Consider the following 16,191-nt stretch of genomic DNA (forward strand, 5'->3'; position numbering starts at 1 on the left):
GGATGCACCACGCTGACACCGTAATAAGGGATTCGTATTTATGTTATATAATCAATTAAAAAAATCAAATACAATAATCAGGTTGCTTCATATACATAATTTTGTCAAATGACGTTGCAAAAGTAATTGTAAAATTCTAGCGGAATGATTTATATGTATATCTTGATTTGAAAGAGAAACGTAACTAAATTGCTTTTGTAATCAGTGAAAATTAGCAATAATACTTCACTCAAAGTACGGACAATGAGAGGCAGGCGTGAGAGCAAAACCAAACAATGTTAAATCATTGTGAATACAAAAGTATTTATCAACTAATTTCCTTGTAAGAGAATATTCGTGGTATTTGCGAAAATGTAATATTATTCGAGAATAATGAACCTTCTTGAGCGAAAATATATTTTTTCTTAAATAAAAGACAAATTGATATCTTTTGTTAAATCATGGAAGTCGTAATAAAAATAAGTCAATTGTCGATTAAAGTTATCTTTATTTTAATAACTCCTACGTTATGATATAAGTAATATTAATCTTCTTTTATTACTGTAAAAAAGGTATTATATAATAGATATTAATACATATATATATATTATACAGATAACCTTTAAAATGCAACAACCTGTATATGTAGCTTTCCTCACTATGTTTCCCTTACCGCCGAGATGAATTACAATCAGAAATTAAGCACATGAAAATTCAGCGGTTCTTGGCTGGGTTTCATCCCGCAATCATCGGTTAAAATGAACGCGTTCAAATCATTGGGCCATGTCGGCTCTTATAAATGTACCTACGTATTTATGGTGCCTTGGAAATGAAAGATATGTGTTACTTTGTTTGTCCTGCTTCCACGTCTTAAATCTCAACCGTTCGTTCTGATTGTTCACATATAAATTTTCAAATACCGTATTGAAGTTTATTTTAATAGTAGTTACAATTATTTAAATAAGTGAATACGCAATTAATGGTTGAATTTCATTATAACTCACTCATAATAACAATAGTCTAACACGGAAATACGATTGCCCTTCGTCAGGTTAAGAATTTAAAATATTTTAAAACATATTACTAATCATACGAAACGTTCGGAATTGTTATTTTTGTACACAGATAGCTGTCAAAAAGTTTTAATTGTCTGTTGTTTTTGCAACCTTGGAATAGTGGTCAAAGATTTAGAAAGAGGTCACGACAGATTTATCTTTATTAAAAAGTATCGGGAGCATCTAAAATTTTGTTATAACTTTATATTTTTATGTTTTAATTTATTATACGCTTAATATATAATATCCACATTTGAAATTACGGAACGCAATCCTAATTTTTAATTTAAGTAAATTTTGCTAAATGTACATTTTTTCATTTTCTTCGTAGATACCATATGGAATAAACATTTACCTTGTAGCCTAGGTTATTTTTATCTTTCCTAAAATGACGCCAAAGTATAAAATATAACGAAACCATTGAGGTTATATTTTAAAGAATAAAAAATAATTAATTTATTATTTGTAATTAAAAACGCGTAGTACCTAATTTATATATACTGAATAATATAATAGGTTTTATCGCATTTTAATGACCATTGAAATCGCAAACGGCGAAAATATATTGATTAAACACCTGTTTGATTTACTATGGGAAACTGGTTCATGCGTTTGAAATATAGTTTATTGTACGACCTAGCGTGATGTTATTAACTCACGTGGTGTATAAAACTGCTACAATTCATTTAAACAGCCCCATTATCGGAACAAATTATATCAATCCGGTTTGAATAACCAGATTCTAACTTCAAACGCTCCGCGCTGTCCCCATAAATTCGTCTGTCCGGAAGCTCAAGAGAAGACAAGCACTGAATGTTATAAAAAAAACGTAATCTAAAATATGATTGCGACTAGTGCTTTCCAGTGACGTCATTCTGACTCACCACTATAGGTTTTGGGCCTCTGATCTTCCAACCCGGGCTGTTCCCAGACCAGCACGTGGGCGCCACGATTCGATACCATATTGTCGACTGAAAATGAGAAACCGAACAGAACACAGTTGAAAACGCAGGTGCGGACGCGTTTACGTCACACTGGTGTGTGTACCAATGTTGATTACGGGGTGGTAAGTCATCGCGAGGGTTGCACGTGATAAGGACGAGGTTCGGAAGAGGACTGGAAGCTAGTCGTCGCGACACGCGAGTCGTAAATATACATAGAGGCGAGGGGAGGCGGAGCGAGCACGCGCTGGCGGCGTGCGCTTACGTCATCTAAGTTTTTACTGAACGCTGCTGAAAAGCGTTTGTAAGTAGGAAACGGTACCGCTAGACTGGTCCGTTATCGGTTACATGCGATTTCAAGCTTAATGCTTCGGAAATTAAGATTGCAAGTTGAGATGCTGATTTTATATGCATTTCTTGCAAGTTTCATAAATCTGTCCTAAAAATTTTTTGAACATAAAAATATATTTCTCTTCGACTTTTTTTTTTAAACCACGTATATCCAAACGTATAATCAAAATATATATACATATTCAAAATATTATACAGTAATGTAGTCATATTAAATAAATAACTACTTAGCCCAACTTTTTACTCGTACCTACCTAGTTAATTGAATTGAATATAAATTACATATGTAAATATAAATGTCAAGTTCTATATTTATAAAATATTTCAATTAAACTTCAAAAGTTTATACATATTATATATAATGAAATATCAATTAAAAATTTGGTATTTAGCGTTGGCGAAATAAAAATACTTGTACTAAATCTGCTACGACACGAAATCTTTAATCTAAACTTTGACATACATATTATTATGTAACTAAAATGATTGCTATTTATGCATTTTTACCGCATAAGCGGAAAAAGATATGAATATTTTAAAAGGAATACATGGTACAAACGATAGTTTGATGATTGCCAATTTATCTTACGACATGTAAGAAAAACACAATTCATTTCAATTATCTTTCTAATACATATTTTTTTAAATCACAAAACATTAAAACTGGTGGTGTACGAAAATTAATCCGAACAAAAATTCAGTTAATATAAGTAAGCTTAGTAATGACTAAAGCATTCTTTTTTGGAATTTTCATAACCTCAAATTAAAGATAACCTAACATTTTTTTTTATTCATATTATTATGCTTCAATAACTTAATCATAGGTTATTGAAAAAATTAACAGAGTATAAAAATAAGTAAAGATTTTTAATACGACGGAAAATCCTAACCTAATAAATAATTGTGTAGGCTGACAAGAATAGCAACAGAATTTAATTTGGTGTAGTGTAGTTATTTTTAGAATCAGTGAAATTAAATCACGTCAAACAATACGTGTTCGCGGAAAAACACAACTGCTGAGCTAATGAATTTCTAAGACAAAAACTTGACAAACACGAAATTAAGACTAAATATTTTTCTAGATTATCAATATTAATATGGATGTGATAAAACTTAAAAGGCCGTATAATAATTATTGTCGTATAATTTAGGCTCTTTATTCGTGTATGACTTGTATCCTTTAAACATAATAAAACCGGTATATTCTCCCTTAAAAACACGTACCTAATAAATATTTTAAAGCCTTGTTATACGGTTTTTTTTTCTATCCTTACCTTCAAAGTTTTTATTAACATGAAAATACATGCGATATACAGATTTACTTCGAATGAATTATGATTCAAAGGAGTAAAAAACCTTGGTCAATAACCTATCAAATTTTTTGAGCATTATGCCATTTTTGTTATTGAATAAAGTGCGCTAATGCCTTCCTTTAAGTACTATATTCGCATTTACCGGTTAACGTTCAATTGATATAAATGAGTAATTATAACGGTTAGTCTCTTACTGTGCTTCGAAAAAGTAAACAATATTTATGTAATGAAATATATCTTATGAAAGAAGGAAATAAAAAATATTTATTTTAAGATATAGCCTTATTATGTGCCGGGTAATCACTGCCAAGAGTAGAGACGAGCCTCCTATTTACGTACTCATGACGATAATTGACGAGTGAGACGACATTGGCGATGAACGATCTCGATAAAGCAAGGTCACTATTTTGTATTATCCAGTAGTGCCATCTAGTGGCGACTTACAAAATATTAAAGAACGATTACAACGCCATCTATATTTAATGATTATGAAACGTGTAGTAAGAAAAAGTATCAATAATTTTATTTATTTGTTGTAGATGGCAGCAGTAGCGGAAAATGTATTATGTATAAATATTATTAATAGCTTTGTTAGTGAAATAATGAAACTTGATGTTTTAATTAAAATAGTAAATAGATATATAATAGACAACAGTTTTGAAAAACAAAACTAATAAACCTATATTTACATTCTGAATCAATTTTCCTGAGTTAATATAAATTACTGAGCAATTTTTGTATTTAAGTATTCACTTCCACGATTGTATGATTTTGCTATGATAAAATTCAAAGTAATTTTTTTATACAAGTTTTATTTCTGATTTTAGCAGGAACTTGTTGAATTATGATACTATTAAAAACTCTTATCTCATATATTTTACCGCGTAGTGTAGTGTATTATATGTGTACCATTGACATTTAACTTAACACAATTGAACCCAAGGAGAGGGTAGAAATGTTATTGAAACTTTTATATATAAAATGTATAATAAATAAATTTAAATATCACGTTCAAATAACACTAACTCGATATATTAATCAAAATGGAATAGACTTTATGATACAAAAGCATGGATTAATTTTATTAGTATGCGTTACCTTTACATTTATACAATAATTGAATTGTGTTTTATTAATATCTATTGGGTTAAATTATTGGAGACTAACTACAGAGATTTATGTCAGTTTTTTACTTTATGATCTTGTAAAAATAAAGATTACGATTAATGATATACATAGCTACTTTATTGTTGATTTTTTTTTATGTATGTGTGCGTACTTATGAATACACGTGTGTATACGCTATTCCAACCGTAAGAGGAGAGAAGCCAAATAACATTTCACAGCATATTGACGCGAATGGGTTGAGCGCTTGATAAATCTATCATATTCACTAGTGATTTGCGAAAAATTGGCGTTTTGAACGTCGACGAAACAATTATCGGATATACTTATATCCGTTAAGTAAAATAGTGTTGTATGATAAATAAAGATATATTAATCATAAACTCATAATATTGCACAATATTGTGTTATTAGCAAACCGCATGAAATAAGTAAATCTAAGGATTGTTTATCTTTATTCCTACTTTAATAGGAATAGGCTATATATAGGCTATATATATGTATGTATGATATTAATTTATGAACAATTTAGTAAGCTACGATTATTTGTCAATAAAATTGTATATTCTCTTAGTCTCTCATTTTATCCACAGATATTACTTAGAAGTTATAAAGATTTTTATGTAGCTAGTAAACCGTGGCACAATAATTTTGTAACTTTGATAGCCTAGGTTTCAACAAAAAACTGGACAGGGTTGTCACGTGATTACTAATTACATGTAGGACAATAACAGACGAATTCGTTTGCTTGTTCGTCCCGTTTTTAATCTTTATACTTATGTATATCGACTTAATTGATTTCGACGTCCTTTATAAAACGTTATTAAATTATAACTATATGAAGGCAAGAAGTAAATAAACTGTAATATGTGTTAACTTCAATAAATACTTATTTATTAGGGTTAATTTTTAAAACTCTTAGATACACACGTCACACTAATTTGGTGTACATTTATTTTTATTCCTTATTTAAATTTCGAACTTTCAGACATTTTTAAAATGCCATTTAAACTTCTCAAAATATAAGACCTTATTAAAATATTTTAAAACATAAATGATAACCCTGCAGAATTATACTATTGATGCACTTTCATTCGACTGCAATATACCGAACGTGGACATTAATATTTTACGAGTTTGTAGTTCGTTTTAAAAGTACATTTTTATTAAGTATATAAACACGACACTTATAGAATAAGATAAGTACATAGTAATTGTATATCCTACATATTTAAGTAGTATACCTATTCAGATATTTCATCAAAAATCGTTTTAAACTTATATATCTAAACCTAATATTATTCTTAGCTTAGACTTTAGAACATAAAATCTATGATATTATAAATACGAAGGTAACTCTGTCTGTTACCTGATCACGCTCAAACCGCTGAACTGATTTAGATAAAATGTCGTATGGAGATAGTTTGAGTCCCGGGGATACATAGGATACTTTTTTAATCCATCCCTCCAGGCGGTAAAATGGGGGGTGACAGTTTGTGTGTACAGGTAAAGTTTTATAAATGTCGCGCGGGAAAAACCGCAGATTCAGCATTCGGGCTTCCTCACGATGTCTTACTTCACCGCCGAGCACAAGATTAATTATAAACACAAATTAAGTACATGAAAATTTAGCGGAGTTTGCCTTGGTTTGAACCCACAATCATCAGTTAAGAACTTAACCGTCTGGGCTAGAAGTTGAGTAAGAATGCCTTATAAAAATCATTTTTGCATCATTAAAACTAAATATACTGTAATATAAGTATTTAACAATTCATTTCCTTATATATTCCGCTATACATCAAGTACATCAATATTTTAATTATATTATATAACTTAACCACTGCTCAGGCTCAACGCTCAGAAAACCTAGTATTTAAACACGTGTTTTCATGCACGTGAGCGTTTAACTAGACATTTACAACAACAGCTTTGATATACCTATATAAATGTTTACAAATAATTTTATATCTAATTTACTTTAAATTTAAATAGTATGATATGTTTTGTTTCTGTTTTGTGTTTTTTTTATTCTTTTTAGCTTTATAGCGTCTGAAATATATAAGTATAAGTTAAAAAACTTCTTTGGGGGAGTGGAGATCAACTGTACACTGCTTGCACCAAGGCGCTTGTTTTTCTTAAAACGGGCTTAAGATCACTCATCTCAAATAAATCATACATAAAATTGTATACGCAAATAGAGTCTTAAGTATTAAATCTTAGAACTAAAGGTATGTCGTGGTGACCACATAATGTGTCACAGTGCGATTGAATAACAAGCAATTCGGCTCATTGTGAACCGGATGGATGCGGTTATTGTGTCTGCCCACGCCCGCTGTGAACCTGACGTGATTTCAGCGTTACATTGTACCATACATAAAATGTAACTCCTTTTCAATAATTATACCTAATCTAAAGTGTAAAATTTATATTTCTACTACTTGCTCGCGCGTTAAACGTTATCCTGTAGGCAGTAGCTTGATGTTCTCATTTAATTTTCTTAATAAATGGATAAATAGTATATTTATTAAAAATAAAACCGTAGATATAGAAGTAAGCGCGTTCAAACAAACAATGATGTTAACAAATCACTTAAAGTTTGGTTCAGGTACATTTTATTCAATCAAAGTAAATAAGCCTCGTATAAAAAGTATAGGTTCAATATTCTATACTAATATTATAAAATGGCCAACAAGTGACATACTCGTATAAATGAAGAAATAAAATCCTTATGTATAATGTGCTGGCACTCGTATGACAGGAAATACAATACTTACGTATGTAACCTACCTATATTTTGACCTAGTTGTCCACAACACGAAGGACCTAAGTAGTTAAGGTTTATATACTGCAACGAGTGACTATGTCCTCTTTGACCGTGTGAACTTCGCGATGAATTAGACAATGCAGTTTAATAATTTTCACATCAAGGTGAAGCAGAAGGATTCCAGAAGTCCCATATGCCGCTCATTGCCGGAATTGACCACAACGCCTTGTCAAGACAAGCTGCAAAGCTTATTATTCATTTAAATATTAAATAAAAATAATTGATTTACTTTTTTTATGCATGTAATATGATCTGTCCTCGCTTGGCACTTGAAAATGGCATTTAAGCGATTACTTTGAGTTTTTGTACAATTATTTTACAACAATTAATACTTATACGCCTCAGTGTTGACTGCTAAAAGGTGCGGGTTTGGTGTTTATTTCTGTATTATATTATTTATAGTTTTTAAACTTAAAAAAATAATGAAATCGAGTGTGTTGAAACTCGATAACTATGTCCACCCAGTCCATCAGACAAATATGTATTCAGTAAATATATGGCCACAATAACCACAAATAGGCAAAGACTTCTAGTGGCAACAGAACACTTCAAGCTTATTCTTATACACCGTGCTATTAAATTGGCCGATTGGATATACGATTGGATAAGTGCCTCTGACAATTTCCCCTCGATATCTTTATTTATCGGTCACGAGACCTAATGCTTGCTTGGGTTTGAAAGCATCACCGTCGTTTATTATTCATATATTATCAATGGTTTCCATCTAGACACGCTCTACCCTTCAATTTCGCTTACAAACATAACAATAGCTACTAAGCTCTTGGGCCGCCGCATTCTAGAACACCAGTACCGTATATTATTATAATTTATATTCAAAGTGTAACCTAAAATACCTAATTGTTACATTGTCACGGACGTTTCGGTCAATGCTACGGTAATATTTTACTTATTCATGGATTAAGATACTGGTGCAAACGGTTCCATGTAAAAGTTGATGAAAAGACAATTTGAAAAGGTCATAACAACATGTTTCATTTATTAATTTAATGCTTGAATATTTACATTACACTTTAGCTATGAACTTATTATGGAAATAGCAGAAAGAATATATAAAAATAATTCATTATATTTATTAAAAGTACTTTTAAAGTATATTTGAATAAATATAATTTGATTTGTACGTTTTATATACAGATAAAAATATTTTATTTTCACATACGAACTTTTTGCATCAATATTCAATAGATATATATACTTATAATAGTTTATAGATTTATTATTATTGAACTTTAAGTAATAATTAATTTACTTATTATCTTTTCTTAAAAATAAACGTAGAAAAGTATATAATGAGCATTTTCAGTATTTAACATGTATATTCTATACAAAAATTAATCTTCACGTCGAATCGAGACCTGTTGTTATTTAAACCATATTGATTTTTTTTTAAATCAACAAAAAAAAAAGAGAACTTTTTGGAGACCTTTTAAAACTTTTTAAATGTGATCAGGTTTATTTTGACGCAGTTGTGCGTTATTTTTATTTAGGTAGACACAGATATAACCTTGAAATACATGTTTAGGTAACAAACGTATTATATTTTTTAATTGAATACAAATATGAATTTGTAGATACTATTTTTAAATTTAAAGATTGCTAGTAAATACATTAAGGATGTATAATTTTTTTATCTACTTAATTATTTTGATTAGAATCGTTGTCTAATAATAATAAAAACAAAAGTAGGCAATACTCATAATTAAATATTCATAATTTTAACAACAATATATTTACAATTAGAAATAATTAATAGTATATTATATAACTATTAATAACTATATATATAATACATTTAATATAAATACAATAACCTGTTTTTATATAGCTTTGTAAATTGTCAACAAAAGAGTAAATCAATTAAAGAACATTTTTATCAACTTCCACACATAAAAAAGTTCATAAAATTCAATATCATCTATCTTTGAAATTACGAATGCGAGAGTGTGTCCGTTCCTACTTGCTTTTTGCTTGGATGATGTTATATTGCCTCTGCTACATAATTTACGAACCGGGGATAAAAAAAGAGCTAGTATTGAGATAAATAAATATTAAGTATGAACTCTAGCATAATGTGTTACGACAATAATCTATAATTACATAAAAAAGTCAAAGACAAAACAGTTCACTACGTTTTTCTCCTATGTTTTTTCATGATTTTTCATTTGTAACTTCATCTTTCCTGCAATCTTTTGGAGTGATTTCGTGAAAAGGGACGGAAATGTGTAACAAGGACACGCACGTTATATGTTTGGACCAATGAGTGTGCGCGGTGTTAGGGGAGCCGAGATGGAATAGTTAGAACGCGTGCATCTTAACCGTTGATTGCGGGTTCAAACCCAGGCAAGCGCCACTGAATTTTCGTATGCTTAATTATTCATGTGTTTATAATTCATATCGTGCTTGACGGTGGACCTGCATTGGGAGAGGAGGCCTTAGCCCAGCAGTGGAAAATTTACAGGCTGTTAATGTTGGTGCTTCGGTTAGCCGTCTCACCAACTAATTTTCCGAAATAATATAAAATTGACATTGCTCATTACCGAAATAATACTTTAGATGTACAAACATCATATGCGATGATGCTATTATAAGGCTGTTTTTTTGTTTAGCTTTATTTTTAAGTTTTTTTTTTCAAGTGTGATCATTTTCGGATTTCGACCACTAGACGAACACTAGTTTTATTTATAAACACCGCAGTCATTTATCTTATTCGTTGTATTATTTCATTAATTACAAGTCATCGTGCCTAATGCCTTTCATTTTGCATAGTAAAAATTCAGATTCTTTTAACATGCGATTGCGGCACGCGATTGTTTATAGAACGACCTTCAAATCACGCATTTTGTCTAACTTTAGATCGTTCACCATATTAAGTTTGACAAAAAAGCGAAATTGCTGTTGATTATAATATGGATCATACCAAACACCGGCTGCCTTGACGCTGGATATTGTTATGATTCTACCGACATTGACTTATAAATATTCTCTTATAAACAATATGTGAGACAATATTTATTATTAACGGTCATAACATCCTATTATTTATTTATTCAAGTCGGTATTACTGTAACTAAACATACATATAATAGATTTTAAATATTTTTAAATCTCTATCTAGCACATAGGATTTCCGTGTATAAGTGATCAGCGTGTCTCGTGACATATTCATGCCTCCATTCATTTATGTTTTACGCAAGCACTTTAAGCAACTTCTTTCTTATATAAAAAAAAATGTTCCTCAATTTCATAATATCGTCTACTCACCTTTAAATAAATTATATTTAACTCATTTTATTTTTCCAGTCTATGGTTGTTTAAAAATAAACTTTATTTGAATGATATTAAAAAGGTAAAACAAACCATTTTCTTTAGATAACTACAATTTAAATGTAGTTACATTTAAATTGTCGTTATTATATACAAATGTTCACCCAATTTTAAACACCACCATAATAATGATTGAAAATTTTAAAGAAAGAATACTTGCTTTTTTACTAACCTTTCAAGTTTTTTATCGATGATCCTACAGCTCGTCAATAACTCCTAGCATTCAGCCTCTAGGCTGGTACTAAGAATCTTTCATAACCGAACATCTCTTTATCATGATTTATACTAATGTAATATTAAAACATTTTTTCGCACAAAACGACCTTTGGCGCTATACGTTGCGACATATTTCCTTTACAAGCAATTTATAGAAAGGTTTTGAAAAAAGCAACACAAATAATTAAATAACTTTTTACCAACATTATTTAAGGTTGTCAATTCATTTTTTACTGCGGCTGTACTGTATTCTTAGACAGAACTTTAATGTTTGATAAAAAAAAAATAACCTAGACACAATCTCGAAAAAAGTGCACGAGCGCTTTTTTATGTTCGGAAAAAGTGCTATTGAGTTTAAATTTGATAAACATATCAATGCTATTGCAATTCTTTTTTTTTTTCGAGTCTGACAGTGTTTTGCTATAAATAGCAACTGGAAAAAATATTTCTAAATAAGAATTATATTTATAATATAATTATGCAGGACCGAGCAATATAACAATTTTCGTTACTATCTTTAAATAATAGTACTTACCTACGTAAGTGGTTCCAAGAAAGTAGGACTAATGATAATTTTACAAAACACTTTCATTTGACATATATTCAATTGGCATTTACTTTACAAATGTGTGTGCAAAATTTTAATTTATAAAATTTTATGTTCTAACCTTACTAATGGGAATATTAAATGAATTGTTTGTTGAACGATAATTTATGAAATTAATTAGTGGTAATTTGTAAAATATATAATTAATATAATCAGACATAGTTTGCAGAAATATGAAAATATGATTTTAATATGTATTTACCAAAAGTTATTTAAGTGTAAAATAAAATTGGTCTCTTTTTTTAACAAATCACAAAACCACTAATAGCAGTATAAGATAAATAACTCACAAATCTTAATTTAATACGTTTTGTAAATTTAACGCTAAAACTTTACAAATATTTCAGAATTCATAATATTAACTGTTATCATAATAATGACTGTTGTAAAAACAAAACATTCGTAACCTTGAAAAAACATAGAAAATTCTTGTCGTTGATATAAGTAGTTTGTTAGTCAAAACAAACTTCTAGACTCTTACTGATATTTTAACGTAAAATAATGTCACGATAAGATATATTTTTGTTTGTCTTCATTTTTTTTTAAATATGAAAATTAGCAGTAATCATTACGGAACACAGATAGACATATAACAGGTACAGAATTCTGCTTGCCCATTCACTTCTTATATTTTTTTAGTCTATTTGATATTGACGTTGACAGTAATCTTTGTAGATTATAGCTAAATTGTATAATTTAAAATGTATACAAAAAAAATACAGCAATTGTTTTTCCGCCTTTAAAAATATAAATTTACCAAACTCACTATTTCAGCAAACCGCGAAAAAACCATTAATTTTAACTTACCTGTAACATAAAAAAACATAACCATGTAAAAATTTTTTATTTTATTCACACGTTAATTTAATAGAAAAATTACATTAAATAATTACTACGAAAACTTTTCTCCATTGAGGAAATACGATAAAGTATATTATTTAAATATTTAAAAGATTTTATTTACTTTAAAAAAAATGTGTAAATGTGATGTTAACAGTAAGTTGTTTGATTATAAGTGATAATAAAATGTTTACCTTGATAAGCAATTAAAATTGTAGAAAGAATCATCTGCATTGAATTAGTATGAATGACTTAACTATAATGCCTCATTAAATATTGTTGTAAAAAAAAAAAAAAAACTGCTTACGCTTAAACTATTATCTCAATCAGGTGAACGGTGCGTGTAAAACATTCAAATAAGTTCATATAACATATAAATTTTATATTAATTTGTTAATTGATTAATAATTAATAAATAGCAATTGATGCAAAGTAGTTTTTTTTTTAAATACATAAAATAACGTTAAATGGTGTTTAATATCTATGAATTAAATTAAAGTTATATCAGAATCATAACTCGCGTGGTCTTTGTCTACCTAATATTAGACGCATCGGCAAAAAAATATATATATCTATTTCCATTTTTGTATTTCATGGCGTTGATTTTCTTTAGTTCTATTTAGGTTGAAGGGTTGAACGTTGATTGAAACTATTATTAGTACATATTGTAAGTTTGAATAAGTCAAATTGCACAAGAGTTGTGTATATAATACCTCAGCAATTTTCACTTCCACAGGACGTCGATTAGGTGATTCAGTTTAAATGGTCGGTCTAGATCCTTTGTTAGAGGGCGTGACCTCAGTACGAAGATTCCTTTAGACCTTCGTGGGTACAGAATTGAACAAGTAGCATATATAAGTAGGGTTGCCATCGTCTCGATTGAACTATATTAAGATCGTTAGTATTCTCATGTGTTTGATTATATAGTATATATTTTTTGTTCCAAAGTTCTTTTTAAAATATGTCATGTTATATTTAACGTATAAGAGAAGGAAATTTGATACAAAATTTTATCACAGGTACGACGTAATATATGACGTAAATAAAGTCTTCAACAGAACAGATAAAATTATTAAGCAATTATGTCCACTCCTTAGTAATCAGTCGCAATTCTATTTACATAATATACTATGGTCAGTTACATATACAATTACATCAGCTAAATTATAGGAACTAATTAATATACCTGGGATTATACAAATTCTTCTGATTAACGAGATAAGCTGTATATGACACTACGATCGTTGTTCATAAAGTTTTATTTTGTATGTTTTAAATAAATGTTTGGTTTGGTTAGCCTGAAATCTATCCTTTTCGTCGTATATTATCTTTGCCTATTCTCTTAATCGTCTAATTGTGTAAAGAATGAAGAGGAATCGGTACTATAATATATCTTGTCTTTACAAAATATTTTTCGAACTGATGCCAAAAAAATACGCAAAAAATCAAGATTTTAATACATTCAAATACTTTAAAATTCTAAATTTAAAAGTATTTTCCGTTTAAATTTATTAATTTAAAATGAAATAATTGATGTTAGTTTCTTAAAGATATGTGCATGCTTATATAAGTGATAAGCAAATAAGACTTGCTAACGAATAGCAAATGTAGCATACATCGTTAGATATTCTAAATATTTGCATTGAATTTGCATGCTTTAAAAATATGCCATGTGTCACTTATGTGTTGAAAAAATAAACAATAATTATGACTACGACTGCACGGTAACTTGTTTGCTAATACAAAATATAGTTTAATATCTGTTTAGTTACAGCTGGTTCGTGTCGGACGGACCAAGGATCAGATATCTTTAGATCGGACCGACGTTTTTGTAGTTAGCCCTCTGCTGACTCTTGCTGTCTGCGCTATGCCGATTTCAATTTTCAAATCTTTATAACATCCCACTCGACGGTTAAATTGTGTCGAATTTATTTATGTTTTATTGTTATAAATAAATGGCAAACTGGCAAATGAGCCAGCTTGATACACGAGTGAGCCAGTGTAATAATTACAGGCACAAGGGATATAATGTCTTAGGTCGCAAAGTTTGTGACGCATTGGCGAATTTAAGAACGGTTTATATATCTTACAGTATTTATGTCCACGTTTGCCAATCCGCCTCCCTCTATTATAAAAGAACTATAAATAGTTTTCGGCGGTAGAATACATATAATTTATTAGTTAAAACAACTAGTATATTAAGTGTCGTTTACGTCAATAACCGTTTCATAGAAAACTTCCTTGTATTTTTTTTTATCAGTTCACTACAGTGAAAGTTACTACCAATTCGAATGATATGAGTTTCTAAGAAAAAAATGTACTGAATCGAATTTTAATTAATGATTCAATTCGCGACCAGAACGAATTATTAAACTTATTGGACACGCCATCACTTACTATTTTAACCGCATAAAAATCAAACGCCAATCCTTTTCAACCAATTCCAATCCAATTCCAATCCAAATCCAATGGTTAGGATTCGGCAACGTATAAAAAAACATTTTTTTTAATACTATCCCACTTTATTTAAACCTTTATGTAGATAAATATACCTTTTCTACAAACAATTAAAAAAAAGTACGAATAAGTCATATTTCCTCTATAGACTACTATATGTTACTATATGTTACTATATTATTTAATTTTAATAAATAAAAAAATCGTTTAAACATGCAATCTCGAACCGTTGAAAGTCGGTGGTTTTCGTCACATATTCACGCTAATAACTGCACATGTACGAAGTAGGACTCGTGGCAATTAGCGCCTCACGATTTATTTGTATTTAGATTTATATATTTGATACTCCTAACAAAATATTCGGGCTAATATATTATGATTTGTTTAATTTTCGAATATTCATTATATTTTATTAGCTGCCAGTTTTGAGTTCTCATAAGAAAACTGTTAACAAATTTCTTAAACTTCTGACAATCGTCGATTACAGTCTGCTTGTGTAATTGTTACGCATTTTGTGAAGGACGTCATCGTAATAACACGCAGTTTAAGGTAGTTATAAAAATAGTTCGGTAGTTTTTTCGTATGAACTATTAAATACGAAAAGTAAAATCTTTACTCAATATAGAATTTATATCTTTACTTGGTTACTGATTGTCCAATCAGACCTACGAGAAGAACCGGTGTAAGAAATTCAGCAATATTATATTTTCTACAATAATTTTTGTTTCCAGTTTAAAAATTATATTTTTTAATTAAAACGGTATGGAGACATCTCATAGATTAAAAATGATTGAAATATTTGGATATTTCAATCATTTTTAATCTTTTCTGTAAGAACGCTGAAGAATTTAAAGACATAATCCTCTTGTAACTTGTTTACTTCAGAAGAATATACAAACTATTCTTAGGATACAGAACTTTGAATACATAATATTTGTATTAAATTTTGACGTTTTCAATTACACTTTATGTGTTAAAAATAGCAACAGATTATCATCAACATCCCTATAGCATTGGATTTTTCGGTTGGTTGAAATAGTTGTCAATTAGTATGTAGCATACATACACATCTCTATAGTTTCGAAGAATTTTTGACGTGCTTCTAGAATAATAATATACACGGCGACTGGATACATTT

General features: G+C 29.2%; 1 protein-coding gene across 2 annotated transcripts in view; it reads right to left on the reverse strand.

The window, feature by feature from the left end:
- LOC113397850 (putative inorganic phosphate cotransporter) overlaps positions 1-16,191 on the reverse strand; it is a 56,397-nt gene that overhangs the window by 15,719 nt on the left and 24,487 nt on the right. Inside the window, exon 1 of one of the 2 annotated variants that reach the window (XM_026636367.2) lies at positions 1,919-2,162. The exons of the other annotated variant lie outside the window; for it this stretch is intronic. Coding sequence (XP_026492152.2) covers positions 1,919-1,997 — 79 coding nt within the window. The 5' untranslated portion in view covers positions 1,998-2,162. Of the gene's footprint in view, positions 1-1,918; positions 2,163-16,191 lie in introns of those variants that run through there. 2 annotated transcript variants of the gene reach the window in all.

This window comes from Vanessa tameamea, chromosome 13 (genome assembly GCF_037043105.1).
Source record: "Vanessa tameamea isolate UH-Manoa-2023 chromosome 13, ilVanTame1 primary haplotype, whole genome shotgun sequence".
NCBI classification, from domain to species: Eukaryota; Metazoa; Arthropoda; class Insecta; order Lepidoptera; family Nymphalidae; genus Vanessa; species Vanessa tameamea.